Source organism: Onychomys torridus, chromosome 1 (assembly GCF_903995425.1).
Source record: "Onychomys torridus chromosome 1, mOncTor1.1, whole genome shotgun sequence".
NCBI classification, from domain to species: Eukaryota; Metazoa; Chordata; class Mammalia; order Rodentia; family Cricetidae; genus Onychomys; species Onychomys torridus.
This window is the reverse complement of record NC_050443.1, coordinates 417,450-441,927: the sequence shown is the minus strand read 5'-3', so window position 1 is coordinate 441,927 and position 24,478 is coordinate 417,450. Positions and strand designations below refer to the sequence as shown.

The window sequence follows — 24,478 nt, the reverse complement described above, 5'->3', positions numbered from 1 at the left end:
CAGGACCTTGGTGTGTTAAATTCTCTGCCTGGGTCACCTCACTCCAGGTCTGACTAGCTAGTATCGTTCTTTGTCAATATACTTGGCTGAGTTAATTACCCTAGCTTCGAGCACTCTGAAGCATCTCATATTCACCCCCACGCCACCCCACCCCACCCTGGGCATGCCTTTTGAAAACTACAGGAGTCTCATAGTCCAGGCTTGCCTCAATCTCAGCGTGCAGCCCGGGGTGGCCTTGCTTGAACCCGATCCTCCAGCTTTCATCTTCCATTTCCCAAGGGCTGGAATTACAGGTGGGCACCACTACACCCAGTTTATGGAATGCTAAGGATGTAACCCAGGGCTTGTGTTATGACAGCACTCTATGAACTGAGAGCTAAAGCCCCAGCGGGTCTCTACATTTCTACGTCTCATTTACTGGGTAGGTACATGATTCTGTGATTAACGGCCGTCTCATGTACAAGATGTAAACTCTCTGAGGACACCAGGGACCCTATTTTCTTCCCTCGTGTACTATGCCTAGCGGTTGCGCGCGCACACACATAAAATTTCCAGGAATGGATGAATGGATGCGCCTGCGTTTATGTCCCCTCCTCCCTAGCACCGCCTTCTGTACCCATCACCTGGTACATAGTAGGTGCTTAATAAGCCCTTGTCGAAAGATGAGTGAAAAAGTGAACTAAATGTCAGCGCGTCCTTCCCTCGGCCTTTGCCTTCTGCTGGCCTGTCTCTTTATACAGAACATGTGTATATATAGTTGTAGATGTAACTCTATATTCATGTGTTATGAGCCCCTCTCCAGGAGTTGGGCTGGGCTGGGCTGGGAGTCCCTCCCTTCCCTCCCCCCGCCCCGCCCCCACATGCACACAGCAAAACATTTAAAAAGAAAACATCTCAAAACTGCAAAAAACACCACGGCCCTCCCTCCCTCCCTTGAAATGCCCCCCACACAAAAATAAAACACAGCGCTCCCACGCCAGAGCCCCTTCTCCCGTCCCGTCCCCCTCCCCAAGGGTCCCTGCTTCGGAGCGTGACCGGGCTTCCCACGCCCGAGGGTAGAGGGTGCGGAGGGGCGCGGGGAGGGGCTAGAAGGCCCAGCGGTGTCCAGCGCGCTCGCGGGGATAGAGCTGGGGGGCACCCCGATCCGGCGGCCTCGTTGCACGCGCGCCCGCGCACGCGCCCCGGACGCGCCCCCCGGCTCCCCGCGAGGGCGCGCGCCCCTACACGGGCGTGGTTTTCCTGTTGAGCGTGTTGGTGTTGGATGCGGCGGCCTCTTTGGACAGGGTCCCAGGCGCGGGCGCTGCAGGAGCGGGCGGCGCGGGCGCGGGCGCAGCGGGAGGTCCGGTGACCGTGACCGTGACGCCAGACGCCGCCTCCTTGGGGAAGGCGTTGTGCAGCGTGAGGAAGCCCGCTGCGCTCCCGCGGTCCCGCTCGGCGCCCGCCCCGCCGCCCCCCGTGCCTCCGGCCGCCCCGCCGTAGGCGCCCACACCGCCGCCGCCGCCTGCCCCGGCGCCCGCCAGCCCCGCAGCCACGCTGCCCTTGGACGGGTCGCGACTGAGCGTGTACATGGAGATGTCCGTGGAGGCGAAGCCCGGGCCTCCGGGGCCGCCGGGAGACGCGTCCCGCGACGGCGATGCCTCGCTGGAGCCTCGGGAGCTGGAGCGGGAGCGGCGGCGGTAGCGGAAGCGGTAACTGGGCAGACGGAGGATGGCCGAGGGGCCGCTCCCGCCACTGCCGCCCGCGCCGCCGCCGGCCTTGAGCAGGTCCGAGCGAGATTGGCAGTGCGCCTCGCGGCTGCGCTCGATGTAGATGTTGACGGCCAGCACGCCGATCACCTCGGCCAGGATGAAGGACAGCCCGCCGAAGTAGAAGGACCAGCCGTAGGAGTAGTGGTTTTTCTTCTCCTCGTCCCTCTTGGGGCCCGGCTCGCCCGCGTTGGCCGATATGTACACGATCACCCCGATGATGTTGCTCAGGCCTGGATGGAGATGGTCATGTGGGAGCCTCGAGGCCGCTGCCGCCAGGGCCCGAGGTCCCCTGGCTGTCTTAAGCCCCTTGGAGTCTAAACCGGGGCCTCCCCTGGGCCAGGCTCCATCCCAGGAGTCTAAGCCGGGTTCCCACTAGGTTAAACCACACCTCAGGAGTCTTAAGTCCTGCCCACCTGGTCTAAGCCCCACCCCATTGGCCTAAACCCCTCTGAGGAGTCTAAACCCGCCCCTGTTCCCACCGGGTTAAATTCTACTCCAGCAGTCTTAGCCTTGCTAACTAAACTCCACCCACGAACTTAAGCCCCACCCATACTGGACTAAATTCTACCCTAAGAGCCTAAGCCCCACTACTACTGGTCTGAACTTCACCCCAAGTACCATTACAATGGGCGAACTCCACCTCAAGAATCTAAGCCGGCCTCCTGTAGTCAAAACTCCACCCGAGGAGTTCAAGCTCTGTTCCCATTGGCCTAAGCCATCTTCAGGAATCTAAGCCTTCCCTACCCTCATTGGTCTAAACCCCCACTTCGGAAATGTAATTAAGCCCCTTCCCCATTGGCCTAAAATACTTCCCTTGGAGGTCTGGCCTCTGCCGTCTGTGTTAACGCCACCACCACCCCCACTTAATCTTGGCCCCACCCTTACCTGGCCCTGGCCCCTTCTCTGTGTACCAGTTCCACAGGCCTTACCTACATGGGTCTAGATTGCACCCCTATGTGGCCAAGGCCTTGCCCCCAAGACTCAGACCTTACTTTGGAGAGTCCTGACAATGGCTGAGAACAGCCCATCCCTGTCCTAATGACCTTGCTTCCTCCCGCGGCCTAGGTTGAACACCCCTAGGAAGTCCAGGTTCTGCCCCTTCTTGTCTGGCCTCATGGCTCCAAACTCTGCCCTAGCACATCTAAGCCCAACACTGACTGGTCTCAAATCTACCCTTGGTGATGTAGTCCTAGGCTTGGTTTGCAGGTCCTGTCCAAAGTATAAACCCGTGTTTTCCACTGCTTCCTCCCTGGGCTCCTTTTTGCTGCTAATGACGTAATCCCTCTTTAAATCTCTAGGCTCCGCCCACTGCTGACCTACCTCTCCCTGCACTATGGAGTGCTGACCTAGGTAACAAGTCTAGTCCGCTCTCGCCAGTCTTACGTTTGCTTTTACTAGGATAAACCTCCCTTCTGCTCCCGGCCCAACCTCCAGTTTTCTAATCCCCAGGCCCTCTGCCGCACACCTCTCCTGGACCTAACCAGCTCCTCCCTGTGCAGGTCTCGACCACCCCTGTCCACAACACACACTCTGCTAGTTAAATATGTTAAAACTTCCTTCTAGGATTGTAAGCCCTGCCCTTATTAATCCAATCTCCACCGTGGTGGGAGGAAGCTAAATCCTGTTACCCATTGGTCTAAACCATCCTGGGGATCTAAAGCAAGCCCCATTTCCATTGGTCTAAACTACATCCCTGTGTAGAAGGGAGCCTTTTCTGCCTTCTACCCCACTCTCCAGCCCTAATCTTACCCTTAGCGAGTGGGTCTGAGCTCTGCTCCATAAGATTCATTATCCTGGTGTCTGCTACCCTAGGCCAGTTTTATTTGGGGTGGGGGATGTCTTTATTTTGATATTTTTTCACAAAGCCTAGGCAGTGCTCAAACTCTTCATGTAGCGGAGGATGACCTTGAACTTCTGATCCTCCTGGATTACAGGCAGGCATTACACTTGGGGTTGTATGTGGCTGGGGATGGGACCCAAGGCTTTGTGCACACTATCGACCCAGTCACATGCACAACCCAAGGCCCTAGCTCTTGCGGTAACCAACTCTACATTCTGGCCTTGGTCTAGCTTCTGTCTTGCGTAACCTCTCTCCTTTTGAATTTTCCAGAAAATGGCCTTCCTCCTCAAACAGACAAAGCCTAGTCTTGCCCACCTTCAGTTTCAGTTTCCAAGGCCTAGAGCAGTGGGTCTCCACCTTCCTAATGCTGCGACCCTTTAATACAATCCCGAGTGCTGTGGTGACGCCACCACCCACCCACCCCCGCACGCACACTCGCCATGAAATTGTTTTTGTTGCTACTTTATAACTAATTTTGCTACCGTTATGAATCATAATGCAGGATATCTGATATATGACCCCTACGAAAGCATCATTCAACCTCTCAAAGGGTCTCGACCCACAGAGAGGCCTAGAGGTTTTTCTTAGGACCAGCCCCTTTTAGTATCCACCCAGGTCAATGTCTTCCTCTTCAGTCCCTGTCTTCCTAAGGCCACCTCCCTATCCTTAGACGCCAAGTGTCTCAGGTCCCCGCCTCCATCCCAGACGTCTCCTTTAGTTCTCCAGGACAGCTAGGGAACTCCCCTCCTTGCCTCCCACTTTACCCACAGACGCTAGTCTGGGCAGGCGCAAACTAAACCTAAACCTACCGTACCGAGCTAGAGGTAGTGCATCATGGGAGGAGCCTAGGAAAGCTCCGGTCCCCAGGGGGCGCTTGGGGCAGGATGGCTTTTCAGTCGCATGCGCCCATGCACACGCAGCCACCCACGCGCGTCCGTGGGTAGCCCGCCGCCCCTTCCCTCTGCCTCTCACCTGCTGCCACGAACAGGATCCCCGCGCCCAGGATGATGTTCCTTTTGGACTTGTAGACGCGGGAGGCAGCCACGCACACGCCCCCGAGCAGCAGCAGGATGGCGCTCAGGATCGGAAAGATGCTGGAGGCCCGGACCACTCCTGAGGGAACGGAAGAATAGAGAAGGAAGGAGAGGAGAGAGCGAGGGCGGTCAGGCGGGCCACTGCGCCCCGGGCCCACCGCGCCTCCTGCCTGCTTCCCTCTTTGCTTAGTTAAATTTAGTTCACTAATTCTGCCTCTCTGGTTCTTTTCTTTTTTGTCTCATTTTCCCTCCTGTTTTTAAAGTTTCTTTCTTTGCGCGCCCCCCATCTTCTCTCCCTTCTCTCTGCACCTTTATCACGTTTCTCTTTCCCACTCTTCATCCCTCTGTCTTCATCCCTCTTCCGCCTGTATCTCCATATTTCATCCCTCTCCCCCTCGCTGTGTGTACGTCCTTCTCTATCTCCCCTTGTTTTGTTTCTCCCTCTCCACTCGTTCTTTCCCACTCGTTCCTACAACCTTGGATGATCAGATTCTGTTATTTCTGAGCTTGATTAAAGCAGCCAATCATAATTAAGCCTCTGCTACGTTCTCAGGATCACAGCCCAATCGCAGCATAGGCTTCCCCGGGGGAGTAGTCCGGCCCGGCCGCAGATTGCTGGACCAGAGCAGCAGCCAATCTACAACTCTTTACTATATAAAGTTGCCCGGCCATAGACATCGAACGACCAATCATCACCCAGGATCCCCCGCTGGGCCTGCCCCTCTGGTCCAGGGAGCAGAGCATCTGGACCTGGATTGGTCGGGAAACTAATACAGGGTAGTGAGGTCCAAGCTCCGCCCAGTCCCCTTCCTCTGCCCCTCTACTTCCGAGCACTTGTACCATCCTTCCTCATCCCACCTGGATCCCCGGACCCCTCCACCCCCCCCCCCACCCCACCCCCACGTACGGAGCAGGTACTCCGCGCTGTCGTGGTCGTAGTCCGTGTCCTCCGGGAAGTGGTTGATCTTCACGCAGACACCTCTTTTCAACCCTGGAGAAGGGGGTGGGGACGGTGGGATCTTCAGAGGTTGGGACGGGCAACCTCAGTGTTCTGAGAAGACCCTCCCCTTCTCAGACGCACACCCCCAGACCCCAAGATATGAGGAGCAAGCCACTAGGTACCCTATTCCATGGTGTCTGTTTCAGTTCCTGCCTCCAGGTTCCTGCCTTGAGTTCCTGCTCTGACTTCCCTTCATGATGGACTGTAAGCTGTAAGATGAAATGAACCTTTCCCTCCCTGAGTTGCTTTTGGTCATGGTGTCTTATCACAGCACTACAAACCCTAGACACTATCCATTGTCCAGATGTGGAAAATAAGGCACAGAAAGGCTCAGCAAATCAGCACTGATGGCTGAAGGAAGCAGAACTCACACCAACGTGTTCAAACACACACCACTGAAGTGCCAGCATCTGGCGTGTCCATCAATGCATGTCCATCTTCTCAAGCACTGTCTCACCTATAGTACATGCTTAATAAATACTTGCAATGGGGGCTGGGTATGTAGCCCCAAATGATAGAGTGCTTTCCTGATATGTACAAGGCCAGAGGTTCTACCCCAGCACAGCATAAACTGGGTATTGTGGTGTACACACGTCTGTATTCTTCGCACCAGGAAAGAGAGAGGCAGGAAATTTAGAAGTTCAAAGTTGTCCTCAGTTACATAGCAAGTTAGAGACTGGCCTGTACTATAAGACAGGAAAAGGTGGGGGGTGGGGAGGAATGGACTTGTAATGAAAGAATGAGTGAAGAGGCCAAGATGAAAATAAAAAGTGTTTGGGGGCCAGCAAGTAGGCTTGGTGGATAAAGGAGTTTGCCACCAAGCCTGGCAATCTGAGTTCCATTCCCAAGACCCACATGGTAGAAGGAGAAAAACAACTCCCAACGTTATCCTCCAAAATTCAGATGTTCACTATGGTGCACATTCTCAAAGGTGAACACACAGGCATGCACACATACAATCAGTAGATAGATAGATAGATAGATAGATAGATAGATAGATAGATAGAAAGATATAATTCAAAAATTCTTTAAAAGATGTCAGAGAGCCGAGCGGTGGTGGCGCACACCTGTAATCTCAGCACTCGGGAGGCAGAGGCAGGTGGATCTCTGTGAGTTTGAGGCCAGCCTGGTCTACAAAGCGAGTTCCAGGACAGACTCCAAAGCTACAGAGAAACCCTGTCTCGAAAAACAAAACAACAATACTAACAAAAAAAGTCAGAGACCAGAGAGATGGCTCAGCAGATAGAGCATGTTGTATTTTTGCAGAGGACCTGAGTTCTATCATCCAACACCCACATCTAGTAGATCACAACCACCTGTAACTCTGGGGGAATCTGATGCCCTCTTCTGGCTTCAGTGAGCACTGCACTCACATGCACATACACAGACACACCTAAATTTAAAAAACATATCCAAAACTGGGCGGTGTTGTCCCATGCCTTTAATCCCAGCACTTAGGAGATGGAGGCAAGCAGATCTCTATGAATTGAAGGCCAGCCTGGTCTACAGAGAGAGTTCCAGGACAGCCAAGATGGTTACACAGAGAAACTCTGTCTTGTAAAACAAAGAAAACAAAAAACCCATATACTCATTGTCACTAATCATTAGGGAAACACAGACAACTATAATGAGATTCTGTCTTCTGGTTTTGTTTTTGTTTGGTTTGATGAAGAAGAGTCTCACTATGTAGCAGGGCTGGTCTCAAATTCATCATCTCCTCTCCTGAGTGCTGGGATGCTAAGTGTGCAGTACCACGCTCAGCCCAAGATACCATCCTGTCATCTGGGATGGCAGAGGGCAGAAAATCAGGTAATGAGTGTTGGCAAAATGTGGAGAAACTGGAAAATTGTGTACACTATTGGCAGGAATAAAGTGTAGTACAGCCACTGTGGGACACAGTATAATGAAGATGGGCCTCAAAAAGTTGAAAAATAGGGGGCCTGGAGAGAGGACTCAGTAGTTCAGAGCACTTGCTGCTCTTGCAAGTGACCTGAGTTCAGTTCCCAACACCAACATGGCAGTTCACAACCGTCCCTAACTCCAATTCCAGTGGATCCCATGACCTCTTTGGACGGCTGAGGGCACACATAATGCTACATGACCCAGCAGCTCCACTTCTGGACTTCAACTTGAGAGAACTGAAAACAGCAATGTAAAGGGGAATTAATGCTCTCATGTTCTTAGCAACATTCATGTAATCTCAGCATCTAGGAAGTGGATGTAGGAAGATCAGGGATTCAGGATCATCCTAGACTACATTTTGAGTCAAGGACAGTCTCGGCTACATAGTACCTTGTAAAAAGGTGAGAACAACCCAAATTCTCTTCTAAGATGAATGCACAAGACAAAGCAAATGTAATGTATACTCAGCCCTTAAAAAGGAATTATACTGGACTGGAGAGATGGCTCAGTGGTTAAGAGCACTGGCTGTTCTTCCAGAGGTCCTAAGTTCAATTCCCAGCAACCACATGGTGGCTTACAACCATCCGTAATGAGATCTGGCACCCCCTTCTGGCCTGCAAGCATACATGTAGGCAGAACACTATGCACATAATAAATAAATAAATGAATCTAAAAAAAATTATACTGATGATGAAGATCAGTGCCTAGAGTGTTGGTCTAGCACACCAGAGGACCTGGGTTTGGTTTCCCAGAACCTCCTAAAGCAGGATGATGACACATAAGCCTGTCATCCCCGGAAGAGCACCATGAGTTCAAGGTCATCTTAGCCAGCTCCTGACTCACCTGGGCTACTACCCAAGACTGTTTTCAAACCCACTCCAAGCGGGGCACGGTGGTGCATGCCTTCCTACTACTCAGAGGGGTAGAGGTGGGAGTATCTCTATAAATGTGAGGCCATCCTCATCTACATAGTGAGTTCCAGGATAGCCAGGGTACACAGACAGACCTTGTTTCAAAAACACAAAACAAAGGAACAACCTCAAACAAGCAAAAAAAAAAAAAAATCAAAACAACCACAACAGCAAATTTCATTCTAAAAATGAAATCGTGACGTGTATGAAACTGTCACAATTAAACCATCATTGTGTATCATTGGTATTTGCTAATTTAAAAAATAAAAGTTTTTAAAGTGAATTATGAAACTTGCTACAACATAGCTGAACTTCGAGGTCATGATGCTATGTGAAATCAGTCATCCACACAGACAAAAACTGTATGATTTGGCTGTTGAGATGGCTCAGCCTGTAAGCCACCACGCCTTAGAATCCGAGTTCAATCCCAGGGACCCACATGGTTAAAGGAGAAAAAATTACTCCACAAAGTTGTCCTCCTGCTTCGTGCCCATGATTGGTACAGGCATACTCACCCACCCACATACACACACATATACATAAACACTAAGAATAAATTTAAAGCCAGGCGGTGGTGGCGCACGCCTTTAATCCCAGTATTCAGGAGGCAGAGGCAGGCAGATCTCTGAGTTCGAGGCCAGCCTGGGCTACAGAATGAATTCCAGGAAAGCCAGGACTATACAGAGAAACCTTTTCTCAAAAAAAAAAAAAAAATCATAAAACAGAAAACGAGGAATAAATTTAAAGTGTAATAAAAATTTCCATGTGACACCCGGGGAAACCAAACTCACAAACACAGGAAGTAGAATAGTAGTGACCAAGAGGAGGGGAGGGGGTCGAGAAAGGTTTGATGAATGCCTTTCAGTTTTTACAAGGTTCTGAGGTGTTGTGGAGATTTGTTATAGAACGACTGCACTCAGCATTACTGATCTGTGTGCTTAACAAGGAGTACGATTGTACTAGGGATGTAACTCAGTGGGTAGAGCACCAGTCTGGCATACCGAAGGACTGGGGTTCGATTCCCCAGGAATCAGGAAGATGGGCCATTCAAGGTCATCCACAGCCTCAACCTGCTCCTGGCCTACCTGGCTGTGTGAGACCTTGTCTCGACGCAAAGCAAAGCAAAACACCACCGTAACAGAAAACGAGATCACTGCTCTCTCTGAACAGAGAGATGGCTCAGTAGGTGAAAGTATGTGCGGTGTAAACCTGCCAGCCTGATTTGATGCCCAGAACCCGTGTAACAGGCCAGATGCAGCTGCACACATTTGTAATCCCCACACTATGGTAGGGAGATAGGAGATGGAAACAGGAAACCACCCAGAAGTTCACTGGCCAGCTAGCCTAGACTATGCACCATGGCAGAAACAAGAAAGACCCTGTATCAGCAAGGTAGGGAAGAACCAATTCCTGAAGGTTGCTCTCTGCCCTCCACTCATGCATCATGACATGCTTCCAGTATGGAAGCAAGCAAGAACACATGTACATATACACACACACAAACACAAATAAGTAAGTAAACTTTTTTGAAACAGGGCCTCAACTCTGTAGCCCTGGTTTTCCTGGAACCCACTGTGTAGACAAGACTGGTCTTGAACCCACAGAGATCAGCCTACTTTTGCTTCCTGAGTACTGGGATTAAAGGCTTCTACCACTGCATCCTTAAGTAAATATTTTTAAATTAGTAAGATGATAAATTTATAACATGTATACTTTGACCCTATTTAGAAAGAAGGAAAAAATGTCTTCTGAATGTAAATTCTCTCTTCCTCCCTTCCTCTCCCTCTCTCTACCCTTCCCTCTCTTCCTCTCCCTCCCTCCCTCCCTCCCCCCCCCCCCCCGTGTGTGTGTGTGTGTGTGTGTGTGTGTGTGTGTGTGTGTGTGTGAGTGAGTGAAGGTCAGAGGTCAACTCTGGGTGTCTTCCTCAATCACTCGCCACCTTATTCTTTAAGACAGGGTCTCTCCCTGCACCTGGAACTCATCAATTCAGGTAGGCTGTCTGGCTAACAAACCCTAGACCCTCCTATCTCTGCCTCCCCAGTGCTGGGATTCTAGTGCTATGTCCATGGGTGCCAGGGATCTGAACCCAGGTCCCAGAGCTTGTGTGGCAAGCACTTAGACAATTGGGCCATCTCCCCAGCTCCTAAATGGTAAATCTTGTCCATCAGCACACCCACGACGGTGCACTGGGTTAAGATGATGGTCTCAGGTTTCCACCTCAGAATGGTAAGAGTCACGTAAGTCTGGTCACTAAAACACACCGAAGGCTGGGCACATAGTTCAGTTGGCAGGGTGCTCAGCTAACTTGAACAAAGCCCTGGGTTCCATCACCAGCACTGTACAAACCAATCGTGTTCACACACACCAGCACTCAGGAGGTACAGAAGAACCACCAAGAAGAGCTCAACCCATCCTCTGCTACACGCCAAGTTCCAGGCCAGCCTGGGATACTTCAATGGTGCTAATGATCAACTGGGCACCTAGGAGGCAAGCCTCTGGGAATAGCTATGAAGGGTTGTCTAGATTAGGGTTAGCCTCCAAGAATATCTGTGAGGGATTTCTGAATTAAATTGATGTAGGAAGACCTGTCTAATTGTGGGTGGGACCACTTCCTGAGCAAGAGATCCTGAACTATAGACAGTGAAGACGGCTCGGCAGGAAAAGGTACCTTCTGTCAAGCCTGGTGACCTGGTTTCCATACCAGGAATCCATGTGGTGGATGGAGAGAACCGAGTCTGACCACGTCATCCTCTGACCTGCACACATGCTCCATGGTGTAAATTCCCCTCCACCCAAATGTAAAGAAACAGACAGACAGACAGACATATGTAATGGGAGAGATCGAGATGAGCACTAGCATGCATGTGTTAATCCATTGCTCTCCGCTCCTGACTTTGGCTGAGATGTGATTAGCTGCCTTCCTGCCTTAAGCCCCCTCCATGACGATGATGATGGACTGAAGCCAAGAGTTGAGGCAAATGAATAAACTTTGCACCCCTTAAGTTGATTTTGTTGAGTATTTTGTCACATCAGATGGGAAGCAAAACCATGAGGTTCTGCCTCAAAACAGGGGGTCATGGATGGGACCTGAGCAAAATGGCTTGGGGTAAAGGCACTTACCACCAAGCCTATTGATCCAAATTTGATATCCAGGGCTCACACGGTGGGAGAGAACTGGCTCCTTCAAGTCGTCCTGACACACTCATGCAAGCACACACAAAGGCAAATTAAAGAATCTAACACATTGTCAGTAACAATACCCTCTCTGCTAACCACGTACCTGTCACTGCTGAGCATTTGACAAGGGGTTCGTTAACTTACTCAATTCTCTGCACAACCCTCTAAAGTATACCATGACAGGCTCATCGTTTTATAAACGAGGAAACGGAGGCACGGGGTGCTGAAGAAGCTGCCCACCTCACACAGATGCAGCATCCTGGGGAGGAGGTTCAATCACAGCCAGGTTTTGGAGGTCACAGAACTCAGGCTCTGAGCCAACTTCTCTGGACTCCCATCCCAGACCTGCCGAGTCCCAGCAATGCAGCTCTAAGGAAACAGAATGCCTCTGAGCCGCAGTCTCCCCACTGAGAAATGAAGATGATACTGTGGCTTTATAAGTTTCTGGTGAGGTTTCAGAGACATGAAACACAGGTCCTGTGATGGTTACAGAATGTACCAATTTCTAGGACCTGAGTCCAGTAGGCGAGGAACTTTTTAAAGATTTTTATTTATTTGTTTGTTTGTTTATTCATTCATTCATCCATTTATTTTGCCAGGTGTTCGTTTTTGTTGTTGTTTGTTTTGGACAGGGTCTTTCTACAAAGCCTTGACTGTCTTCAAACTCACTGTGTAGACCAGGCTGTCTTCAGACTCACAGAGATTCGCCTGCCTCTGTCTCTGCTTCTCAAGCTCTGGGATTAAAGGCGTGAGCCACCACACCTGGCCCAGATGTATTTTATTTTTAATTGGGAACTGGTAGTTATGTGCACACGAGTACCCCTGAAGGCCAGAACAGGGTTTCAGATCTCTTTTGCACTGGAGTTACAGTCATGAGCCACCTGACAGGGATTCTGAGAACTGAACTCTGGTCTCCTGGAAGAGTAGCAAGTGATCTTAACTGCTGAGCCATCTTTCTAATCCTGGGCTAGATAGGAGCTTTTCATGTACAGGGATGTCCCTGAGTCTCTACATCTCCTTCCCTGTGCCCAGGACCAGCCTAACAGACAATGTTGTAATGGTTAAGGGCAGCGCACAGCCGTGGACAGGACACGTGAAAAACAGGTCCAGCACACTTCGTCCTTCACATGCCTCACACTGTGGGTGCCCCAGCCTGAGTCACTTTCCTTTCTCAGGCCTCCAGCTTGCAGATCTGACAAACAGGAGCCATAATAATACCTTCCCTGTGGCACAATTGCAAAGACTCAATGAGATAATAAGGCAGGCAGAGTGCTGAACGCGGGGATTTGCAGAGTCAGCAGCAATAAATAGGGCCGTGGGTCCAGGCTGTTGAATCCCCAGAGAGGATCTGGGAGTGTAGCTGAGAGTTCTCGGGAAGGGGCTGGAACACAGCTGTCCAGTGTGGGTACCACCACCTCAATGCAGCAACAGACATGGGTTATGAGGGGGAAATCCACTGGACTTCATAAAAAGAGGACATGAGGGGAGCAAGGTTTCTCATGGATTACATGAGATATTTTGGTCACACTTGCTTAAATATTAAGTTCACCTGTTTTGGGGTTTTACTGCTGGGAATCAAGCCCAAGTGAAATACGAGGGAGCCCCACTAGTAGATTCTAGGCAAGCACCCTACCACAAAGCCCCACTCTGAGCCTTTCACTGGTGGATTCTCGGCAAGCGCTTTACCATTGAACCACACCACCAGGCCCCTCACTGGTGAATTCTAGGCAAGTGCTCTACCACTGAGCCACCCCACTCCACTCAGCAACCAACCCCTCATTGGTGGGTTCTGTGCAGGTGATTTACCACTGAACTTTGCCCTCAAGCCCTCACAGAAGTGGGAAGGTCTAGGTAGTTGCCCTACACTGAGGCATACCCCCAGCGCTGCCTGCTCCTTTTTGTTTGTTCTAAGGCGTCTATTAGGAAAAAATTAGTTATATATACCTAATATGTTAGGTTTCTGTTGGGCAGTGCTGACTGCTGAGGGAGGAAGGATTCTGGATTTAATCCCTTGAAATAAGAAGAAAACAGTAAGAAGTAAACAATAGTACCTGGGTGGGCAGCACCTGATGGCCTCTGAGCTCTTCACTCATACCAATGCAGACTCCCCCTGACCTTGTGAATAAGAGATTATTTGGGGGGCTGGAGAGATGGATCAGTGGTCAAGAGCACTGGCTGCTCTTCCAGAGGTCCTGAGTTCAATTCCCAGCACCCACATGCTGGCTCACAACTATCAATAATAGGATCTGACTCCCTCTTCTGGCATGCAGGTATACATGCAAAGCACTCAAACATAAAATATAAATAAAAGATTTTTTTAAAGACATAACTATGATCTTCCTTTTGTAATAATGGAAATGAAAATGCAAAAGTTGAAATATACGTACAGCCCAAGGTCACACTGCTCTCAGTGGCAGACGAAAAGCAAGCCCCCTCTGTCTTATTTTAGAGTTTATGCCTCAAGGCAAAATTCTATAACATTTCAGATGTCACACAGGAAGATGAGTCTGAGTCCCAGAATTCCCAGACCCACTCAAGGTCCACCTTCTACGCATCTCAATACCCAGGCAGCTGGAAGCTGATGTTTTGTTGCTTTGTTCTGGACCTAAGTTTCAATCCAGTTGCTACAATGTGTTAACTGTGTGACTCTGGGCGAGCTGCGGTGCTTCTCTGAGCCAATGCCGGTGATGACGGTAGCTCTTTAGCAGGGTTATTTGAGTGACACATGAATGGCAGGTACAGTAACAGTCAAGTCAGCCTTCACAAGCTAGCTCCATGACACACTAACCTCCTTTGGCTTACAGCATACCCACTTCCCCAGTTTAAACTCAACATCCGATCCTTTCTCATCTCTCCTGCGATGCATTTCTCTAGCTCCCTCATGCTTTAACCCTTTGTGAGAGTTGGTTTTATTTGTCAGCTGGACACAACCTAGAGTCACCTGAGAGTCACAACGAGGGATTGTTTAGACAAAGTTGGTGCTTGGGCATGTCTGTGGAGAATCGTCTTGATTGGTTTAATTGAGGTGGCAAGATGTGCCCACTGTGGGTGGTTCCATTCCCTGGGCTTGAGGTCCTGGGTTGTATGAGACAAAAACTGAGCACTACTATACTATGCAAGCAAGCAGCAGCATGCATTCATTTGTCTCAGCTCTTGTGATGTGATGTGTGGATGTGATGTGAAGAGCTATTTGATTTCCCCGCAACAAACCACTGTAAGCTGGTCCAAGTGTGGGAGAGCCGACCCTGAGGGTATGAGAGCAGGAGAACCGTCCCGCCCCTTGCTCATCCCTGGAAGGGGTGAACCAGCTGGTGCAATGCTGAAGAGCTCATCCTGGTGGTAAGGAGCAGGTGGAGCTGGCAGGCTGACCAACCCTGCAACTACTCAGGCCCATTGATGATCTGTGGGAGCAAGTGAAGGGACTGGTCCTGTGGGTCCAAAGCTGCAGGATCTCCACAGCACAAGGCAACAGCAGGCTATCCAAGAGGAGTCCCAGTGAGAGCCCAGGTTTGATAGTGTAGCAGAAGCCAGAGGCCTCAAACCAGACCAATGACTCTCTGCAATGAACACTTGCAAGTAGAGATATGTGGACTAAAGGGTTTATTGTGTGACTCACTGTGTCACCCTCCAGCTTCCACAACGAGATTTTTTTCCTTTTTTCCATTTTTTCTTTTCTTTTTTCTTTTTATCCCCCTCTTAAATTTCATTTTATTGTTGGGGGAGGTTGCAGGGGCCAAGGATGGATACAAAGGGATGGGGAAAGGAATGGAATGGAAATGCATGATGTGAAAGACACAAAGAATAAATAAAAAGAAAGTTAAAAAAAAGATGAAAAAGTTTCTTTCTCCTTTAAGTTATTTTTTGACAGAGTATTTTATCATAACAACAGAAATGAAATTAGAACACCTTTTGACTGTCTTTTTTTTTCCTTTTGAGGCAAGGTCTTGCTATGTAGCGTAGGCCCATCTGGAGCATGGATCCTGCCTTGGAGATCCTGCCCCCAGAGTGCTAGGATCATAGGGTTGGGCCATCCGGCCTGGCTTCCAGTGATTTTTGTCTGATTGTTCTTTTGCTGTTTGAATGTGGTTCTAAGGAACACCACTTCCATTGAGACAGGGCCTCTCGCTAGAGGCTAGGCTGGCCAGCAAGCCCCAGCGATGCCTGAGTCTCTACCTTCCCAACGCTGGGATTACAAGCACTTGCCACCCTGTCTGGCTTTTTTGTGGGGAATTTAACTCAGGTCCTTGTGTTTGCAAAGCAAGCACTTTATGAACTCAGTCGTTGTAGTTCTTCTTTTTCTCTTAGGTAACTCTGGTCCACTCATGCACTGATGCTCAGCACATTGACATCTCCAGCCAGGCTGCTTCCCTGACCCCAGCCTTCCATCCACATCTCTAACAGGCTGAAACAAGAGGAGGGAAGGACGGCAAACGGAACAAACCTAACTGAGGACGGCTTCTTCAGTTTCTAAAGGACGGAGAAAGTGTCAAGGGGGAGGGGTGTCCTGGCATCTGAAATTCTGCCAGACCTTTTGACATAGACCTTTTATTACTTCTACTTGGGAGGCTGAGGCAGGAGGATTGCAAGTTCAAGGCCAGCCAGGGAAACTTGGTGAAACTTTGTCTCAAAATAAAAAGAAAGATGGGGATATAGCTGAGGAATAAAGCGCCTTCCTACTACGCATGAGGCCCTGGGTTCAATCTACTGGGGGAAAAGCTAGGTATGGTGATTCATACCTGTAGTCTCAGGACTTAGGCTGCTGAGGCAGGAGGACTGCTGGGATTGAAGGTTAGCCTAAACTGCATCACATAGTCCTCTCAAAAGCAAAAAAATGATAAGCTAGGTGTGGGGACTCATGGCGTGATCCCAGCGTTTAAGAGACAGAGACAAGAGGATCTTGTCTCGGCCCATAAAATGGCTCCCTGGGTCAAGGTGCTTGCTGTCACATCTGAGTTCTACCCTGGAACTCACATGGTAGGAAGAGAAAAGTAGCTGCCATGAGTGGCTGCTGACTTCAATCTATGTGGCCACGGCATGCATGCATCTCTCTCTCTCTCTCTCTCTCTCTCTCTCTCTCTCTCTCTCTCGCACACACGCACGCACGCACGCATGCACACGCACTAAATAAATATAATAAAAATAAAATTAAAAGAGACTGCATAGACTTCTTATTTAAAAAACAAAGTCCAGCCTTGGCTACATAGCAAGTTAGAAGCCAGCCTAGGCTCCATGAGACCCTATCTCAAAAAGCCCAAACAAACAAAACACACAAAAAGAAGAGACGGAGATGGAGGAGCGGAGAGAAGGAAGGAAGAAGGGGAGCAAAAAGCAGAAGAGCAAAGCCGAGATCATGAAACTCAAACGCTGGTGTCCATGAATGATGCTCAGCTGGACGGCAGCCACACTCAGGTGGAGCATGGGTGTTTTCAGTAGCAGCGGCCACACCGACCCTGTGCTCCACAGAAAGCCTGAAACAATTACCGTTCTGCATGCTGTAAGCCCTTCAGGAATGCTGCCTCTCCCATCACAACTTTTATTTCTTAGCAAACATTCTAGATCTGACATGCTCACAACTGAGCCGGTGATATCCCTCCTTGATCATGAGAGAAATAAGAGAAAACAAAGGAATTTAAACAAAATGCCCGCTCTTCCATCTCATGAGCAGGCGTCCCTCATTGACAAGTGCTCTGGTCAAAGCTTCGTCATCACATGGGATTTCTCACCTAAGGTGATTTTTTTTTTTTTAATTCCCCAGGGGAATGTAGATAATGTATGGAGACAATTTACAATTTTGGTTGTCACAACTGTTGGGGGGTGGGCGGGACTAGACAGAGAATAGAGAAGCAGATCAACATCCTACGGTGCACAGCTCAGCCTCCGCCACACAGAATTCTCAGTTCCAAAATGTCACCAGGGCTGAGGTTCAGAAACCCCGCCTCCAAGACAGCCCTTATCCTCTCTCTCTCTCTCTCTCTCTCTCTCTCTCTCTCTCTCTCTCTCTCTCTCTCTCAGATCCCACAGTTGCTCCATCAGCAATGCCTTCCAACGGGGAACTTTGGAATATACTGTGAATTCAAACCACAGCTCCCAATTCTCCATTTCTACCCTTCCTGTAGCCATTTCTCAAAGCAACAGCAAGAGCCATCCTGTTAGAACTTCAGCCAACTCCCATGGCTTCCCTACTCCAGAGCAGTCAATGGCTCCCACTTCCAAGCAAAAGCTGGATCTTCTGTGGGATACACATGAATCTGTGACATCAAGAGCCTGTTATCTCCTGACCACACATTCCTCTCTCCTCCACTTGTGTCCCAGCCACACTGGCCTCCCATTGGCAGCCAAACGCAGATTCATGATCACCTCAGGGCCTTTGCAACTACTATTTCCACAGCCCATACACCCATGTGTCTCCAACTTCACTTCTTTCAGGCCACCAAGCAATGTTAACTGCGATGTGAAATGCCACCCAGCCTCCTTGATTAACTCACATGTATAACCCTGATATCTCCCTCTCTCCGTTTCTGCTTTTTCTATTTATTTCCGTTAGTCTTTCTCTCTCCTTGCAAAGCAGAAGATACTTAAAGTCAGATATTTGTATGTGTTTGGGCCCCTTATTGCTCTTGAGCCAACAGGGAGAACCTGGGGGCCATGGAGATGGCTCAGTGGGTAGAGACGCTCGCTTCCAAGCCTGACAACCTAAACTCAGTTCTATGAACTTACATGGTGGAGGGAGAGAAATGACTCCCACAAATTCTCCTCTGATATCCACCTGTACACTGTGATACACATTCAGCCCATACTGATACATACACACAAAATTAAAAGGTATAGAGCCTGCTACACAGTTTAAAGCCAATAAAAACTGGTGGATGGATAAATACATGGATAAATGAGTGAGTGAATGAATGGATGGATGGCACACACTGTCATGGAGGGTTCGATTGCAAACTCCCATAGTTGGCTCCGTACTTCATGCCTGGTCAGACCAAAAGAGTGGACGTGAGTGACATGTCCCCCTGGTGGGGGTGGGGGTAACAGAGAACAGGAGAGATGTGGGATGACAGTGAGCAGAGGTGACTGTGACAGCTGATTGACTTTGTAACCAGATCTGAAAAAGTGTCTGCTACTCGTATCGGGCCAGTAGGGGTCAGTTCTGAACACCGGCCCTGGGAATCAGATCTTCTGTGAAAGCTCGCCAGAAGGCAGAAAGCAGTTCTTTAGGGAGCAGTCTTGCTGCTTTGAATCGTTGGTGACTGACTTTGGTTTCCCAGTATGAAACATTTCACAGACTCATCTTCAAAGCCCACCCATTCTTTACTTGAGGTGAGAGGAGTCAGGGGCAACAGAGAAAAAAAAAAAGTGTAAAAACTTCAGCTATTGGTGGTAAGGCAGGAGCTTCCAGGCTGCTGGTCTACTCCTCGATGCCACAGATGAGCGCATAGAGGTTCAGAAAGGTGGAAGGATAGGGGTCACAGGGTAAGGCACCCAGAGTCCTGCTTCCCAGCCCAACACCTCTATACGCATGAAAGGCACACCTGAAATGTGCAGGAGAGAATTACTGGCGTGGAGGGTGGGCTAGAGAAGGAGCTGAAGGGGGAGACAGTGTGTGTCCTGGACAAGAGGGGCCGGGCAAGGAGATAGGTTTGAGCCTGAAAGCAGCAGAGAAAACACTTGGAGGGAGAGAAGGAGTCAGAGACAAAGAAGCACCCCAGGAGTCTGCTGAGGAAGGCATGAGGCCGTGAGGATGAGGTAGAACTGTCCAAAAGAGAACTAGAAAGACCAGGACGTGAGCTTGGGAGAAGTCCTGTGGGGAGAGCAGCTACCGGCTGCAGATGAGGAGAGGAAGACCTCCAAGAAGGAGGGTGAGGAAGAAGGACCAGAGGAAGTCAGAAGGCATAGCTCTGTTTCAGTTCTGGGAACCCACAGAGCCAACAGGAGAGTGACGACAGGGAGAAGGGGCAAGAATGGTCAGGGCTGGTGAGATGGCTCGTGGGTGAAGGTGCTTGCTGCCGAGTGGGACAACCTGAGTCCCATCCCTCCTGGGACCCACACAATGGAAGGAGGTTATTAACGCCTTCAAGTTGCCTTTTGACTTGCAGATTCACACTGGAACTTGCACACACTAGATAAAGACAGATAGGTGGCAGACAGACAGACGACAGACAGATGATAGATGGGATAAGAAATATTTAAGGGGGCTGAAGAAGTGACTTAGCGGTGGAGAGCACTCCCTGCCCTTCCAAGAGACCAGAGTCCAGTTCCCAGCACCCATATCACACAGCTTACAACTTTTTAATGACTCTTAAATCCAGGCACACATGGATACTTGAACACATGCACGTGTGCAAAACACTGACACACACAAATACATATATGGCAATTCCACATGGCTCACAACCATCTGTAACTCTAGTTCCAGAGGATCCGACACCCTCTTCTGATCTCAAAGGTCACCGAGCATGCACGTGGCACAGAGTTGAAACTGCAGGCAAAGCATCCATACCCATCATCAAATAAAATACAAAATCAAAATCAACAGAGAAGCCCAGAAGAGGGTTGGGAGGTAGCACCGAGGAATGCGTGGAATCATAGTACTTCCAGCAGGGAAGCTCGCCCCTGGAGACCTTGGGATGGAGACTCACAACACACTAGCCGTCAATTTGCTGGAGGCACAGGCTTCAGCGAGGGTGGCCAGCCAGGGCCTTCCTGCACCCTACCTTCCAAGCAGCATATCCGCCAGAGACCTGAGTGTGTGAGGCCCCCAGGGTCCTTCTTCTCCGAGGAGCCGCTGCCCCCACGGTGGGGCGGTCCATCATCACCTGCGGTGAGGTTGGTGGTATTGCAGATGAGAGCTCGTGTGTAGAGCCAGTAGTCAGTGCTGATGGCGATGGTCATGAGTCCAAAGGCTGCGAAGGCGCCTACGGTGGTCAGCAGTACCTGAACGCCCTTTTCGCACCACAAACCCCTCTCTTCATTCCAACGTTTCAATGACTCCAGTTTGACCACGGGCAGCCGGGGGGCCGTGGGCCACCACCGGGGCAGCGGAGGTGGGGCCGTGCCTGCGGCTGGGGGGGGTCACAACACAGGCAGAAGCGGGGGGCCTCGAGGGGCCAGAGGGGGGGGGGGCAGCGAGCAGGTGGCTGCAGAGGCGGAGGTCAGAGTGAAGCCATGGTCTCCAGCTGGTGGGGGCAAGACAGAGGGAGTTAGTTCTGTGAGACGGCCTCTTTTGAGGGGAGAGCCAAAACGGCTTTCCTGCTAGACTCTACTGAAAGAGAGTCCACAGACTCAGAGGTCATGACCCAGCACCCTCCATTCCTCTCTTGTGATCACCATTGTCCTTTTGGGAAGCCAACTCTGGGTTCAAACGCCACTGTTATCTCCTCCTAAGAAGGCCCTTGCCTCTGCTCACTCCTTAGTTTTCCCGGTCCCATTACCAGCCTTCTCATATACAGTAACACACACACACACACACACACACACACACACACACACACACACACAGAAGGACCACTGCTCAGGAAAAGCCTATTCTTAGGTCTCCAATTTTGCCTCTGGGACTCCAATTTAGGGGCCACAGTGTCGCTGGGGAAGTAGCTGGTGGGAGTTGGCCTAGCATGGATAAAGCCCTGGGTTTAATCCCAACCAGAATATAAATGGGACAGAATCCCAGCACTCAGGAGGTAAAGGTAGGAAGATCAGCTCAAGGACATCCTTGGCTACATAGCAAGCTGAAGACCAGCCTGGATTACTGGACACCCCCACCTAAAGGAAAACAAACAAAAATTGCCCACTAATTCCACGTTTCTGTTTTTATCCTCCTTGACAGAATACCTCCCTCCCCTAAAGTTTCCGGTTTTGTCACTCACCGACACCTGGCATATCTCCTATAATTTCCTCTACTTAGGAAAAATAAATCTCCCAATCCCTTTAAAAAAAAAAAAAAAAAAAAAAAAACCTTCCCAAGTGAGCCTCACTAGTCACAGGAGTCCTAACACCTCCCCCATTTCCTCTACATAGGCCTGGTGTCTCAGGATTGGCCTTACCACCTTGGACACATCTTTAATGTGCAAGAGGATTAAATAAAGATTCTGATGCAGGACTCCTACCCGAGAAATCCCAATTTAATGGGGCTGAGAAGTAGTCAATCACCTAGGGTGTTTAAAAAGCTCCATGGGGAATTTCCAAATCCCCTAGATTCTGGAAGATGCATATATGTCCTAACTCTGTCATATAGATTCTCACAGTCCCTCCTGTACCCTCGTGCCTCATTCATCCACCTCCCTTCCAACCCCAGCGCCCTGCTAGGTTTTTGACTCAAAGAAAACTCTGCACTTAGTCTTGCTTAAAAGTGTTTGGAACCTGGCCTCTGCTCTCCCTACAACTCACACACACTCATCCTTCCCGTTGCTCTCTCCTCCATTAAGAAAAATTTGCTCTGTGAGCTTCACAAGGTTTCCCACTACAGCCATCGCTTCCTCCAGACCCCAATTTCCTCCCATTCAGAAATGTTCTAATAGCTAACCTGTCCGAAAATATGATCACCCTCCCCTGTTCTGCCCAGCATGCCTTGGCTCTTGCCCTCGGCAGAGACAACTCATCACAGCCTCAGTAGTCTACACTGCAAGGGATCCCCTCGATTCTAGATCTTCTCAGGTAATTCTGAACCCCACACTCTCTTCCACATATTAGAACTTGTCATCCCCAACTTTTTTTTTAACATCACAGAGAATCCCCTTCTCTTTTGCCCACTTCTACCACGCACCACAGCTTCCAGGATCTATTTCACGAAGGAAAATCCCCTCCACAGGCCCGGCAGACTTCTCTGGAAGATCCCCAGTCCTTTCCCATAGCAGTTTCACCTGTGTAGAAACTTAACCCCTATCATCTCCCAAACACACCACACACACACACACACACACACACACACACACACCCCACAAAAAAAAAAGAAAGCTACGAAACTAACTCCGTTATGGATAATTTGTTCCCTGTCCATTCATTTCTCTCTTCGAGAAGATCCATACCATCAGTGCCTCTTCCTGGCTGTGTTTCCCTCACCTGTTTCAACCTCTTCCCCCGACTTCTTTCCCAAATCCCCCTGTAAGTAGGAGTCTGGATGCTCTGAGGATGAGAGGCATCAACTAGAAAACCCGGGTCCCGGCACAGGGTGACCTTGGCCTCCCAGTTTCCTCTCTGGCTCCACCGCCCCCACCAGCTGGCCCTGGACCGGGTCTGCTCCCAGGAGGGGCTGTAGAGAAAGGTTGTCTATGGGGGGTGTCTCCATGGCAACAGGGCCTAGTGCCCCACACGTGTGCTCCTGCCTACACACACACACACACACACACACACACACACACACACACACACTCACAGCCCCTTCCTGGGGGCATTCCCAGCTTTCCCATTTTCAAGGCTGGCCCCTGACCTGGACTGAGTTTCCTTACCTGCCTCTGGACATGCCTGTACCCCTCACCACTACCACAGCAGCCACCTCCACTGTATTAACCAATTGCCGCTTCCACGAACATGAGCTCTGACCCCAACATGTACCTTCTTCCCAAGCCTCATGGGCCCTACAACCTGAGATAGGAGGAAAGGGACCAGGAGCGACTTTCTCCATCATAAAGATTTTAAGAGCTTTTCATTTTTGTCAATTTGAGAGACAATCTGTTTGGCTTTGGGGACTCTTCATTGAGTCCATCTGCAAAGCAAAACGGAATAGAGGACCCCCCCAATTCTAAAGCTTCTGGATAGAAGAGGGTCACAGTCCTTCGTTTGAGAGACTAGATTTTTTTTCCCCCTCAGAATCAGGGGGATTCACGGAACCTTAAATCTACACCCACCCACCTCCGATTAATAAAAAGATCTCTCACCTCAGTTAATGACAGGTCAACTCTCCGATGCACTGGGGAGGGACGTCCAGCCCCTGCTGCCAGCACCCCTCCCCCCAGAAACCCCTCTGGGCTTCCCAATTCTCCCTGCTCCCCCCTCCCCCAGCAGCAAGGGACCCAGGCGTCCGACCTGGTTGAGAGGGGATGGAGATGAGGAGGTGTATGAAGAATGGGGGTGTAGAGTGAGGGGGAGGGGAGCTGGGGGTAGCTCGGAGCTTGGGCCGTCAGAATGAGAGGGTCGGGCTTTTAAAAAAAAAAAAAAAAAGGTGAGGAGACAATTTGGTTCTCGTGTCGCTGGGTAAAGTGCGGAGCTGGAAGAGAGAAGGAGGGAGGAGGGAGGGAGGGGGAGGGGAGCTGCTGAGGGATGGGGGAGCCTCCGAGAGGAGAGGGATGAGGGGGGAAGGGAAGCGGTTGGGGAGCAGGGTCTGAGTGGCAGGAGGAAGCTGAGGAAGAAGAGAGACAGATCCAGAGAGGGAGGGAGACGGAGAGAGACAAGGAGATCGGAAAGAGAGAGAGAGACCCAGAGACTGAGAACAGAGGTGGGGGAGGGAAGAATTTGGGGGAGGCAGTGACTGGTAGCAGAAGGAAGTTGAGGAGACACACACAGAGAGAAATATCCAGAGAGAGAAGGGGGCAGAAGCAGGAGGAGAGACAGAGAGAGAACAGCAAGAGATGAGGGAGAAATAGAGGGTAGGGGGAGGCTGGGGGCGGGTGTGGGGAGGAGAGAAGAAGAGGGGGTCCGGGTCTGGGCAACAGAAGGGAATGCGAGTAATAGTCATCCAGAGAAGGGGGAGGAGAGACAGATGGGAAGAGAGAGACTGAGAGGATGGGAAGGGGAAGACATAGAGGAAGGGGTGAGGAAGAAATTGGGGATGGGGGCCAGGGAGAGCGTGAGGAGGGAGAGAAAGACAGAGACACAGGCCGAGAGAGAGACAGACAGACAGACAGAGACAGAGATTGATTCTGGGGAAGGGGACC

The 24,478-nt window shown here is 50.3% G+C and overlaps 1 protein-coding gene across 2 annotated transcripts; it reads right to left on the bottom strand.

The window, feature by feature from the left end:
* Positions 1–558: 558 nt before the first annotated feature.
* On the bottom strand, positions 559–23,986 carry Cacng8 (calcium voltage-gated channel auxiliary subunit gamma 8). Of its 2 annotated transcripts, none has more exons than XM_036186648.1 (5): positions 23,483–23,986; positions 20,327–20,788; positions 5,530–5,613; positions 4,561–4,701; positions 559–1,978 (listed from the first exon to the last, which is right to left on the bottom strand). In XM_036186648.1, exons 2-5 carry the CDS (start codon positions 20,502–20,504, stop codon positions 1,221–1,223), a joined length of 1,161 nt encoding a protein of 386 aa, XP_036042541.1. In that variant the 5' UTR covers positions 20,505–20,788; positions 23,483–23,986; the 3' UTR covers positions 559–1,220. The 2 variants fall into 2 exon arrangements, with proteins under 2 accessions (XP_036042541.1, XP_036042549.1); XM_036186656.1 differs by lacking the exon at positions 23,483–23,986 and adding an exon at positions 22,668–22,755.
* Between the last annotated feature and the right edge of the window lie 492 nt (positions 23,987–24,478).

Bases quoted from the DNA above. Each gene is read 5' to 3' on its own strand.
- Cacng8 (XM_036186648.1), bottom strand. From the start codon at position 20,504: ATGACCATCGCCATCAGCACTGACTACTGGCTCTACACACGAGCTCTC. The intron at 5,614-20,326 runs GTAGGGTGCAGG...CCCCTTCTCCAG, and splicing joins GCGGATATGCTGCTTGGAAG to GGTTGAAAAGAGGTGTCTGC. The intron at 1,979-4,560 runs GTGAGAGGCAGA...ATCTCCATCCAG, and splicing joins GATCCTGTTCGTGGCAGCAG to GCCTGAGCAACATCATCGGG.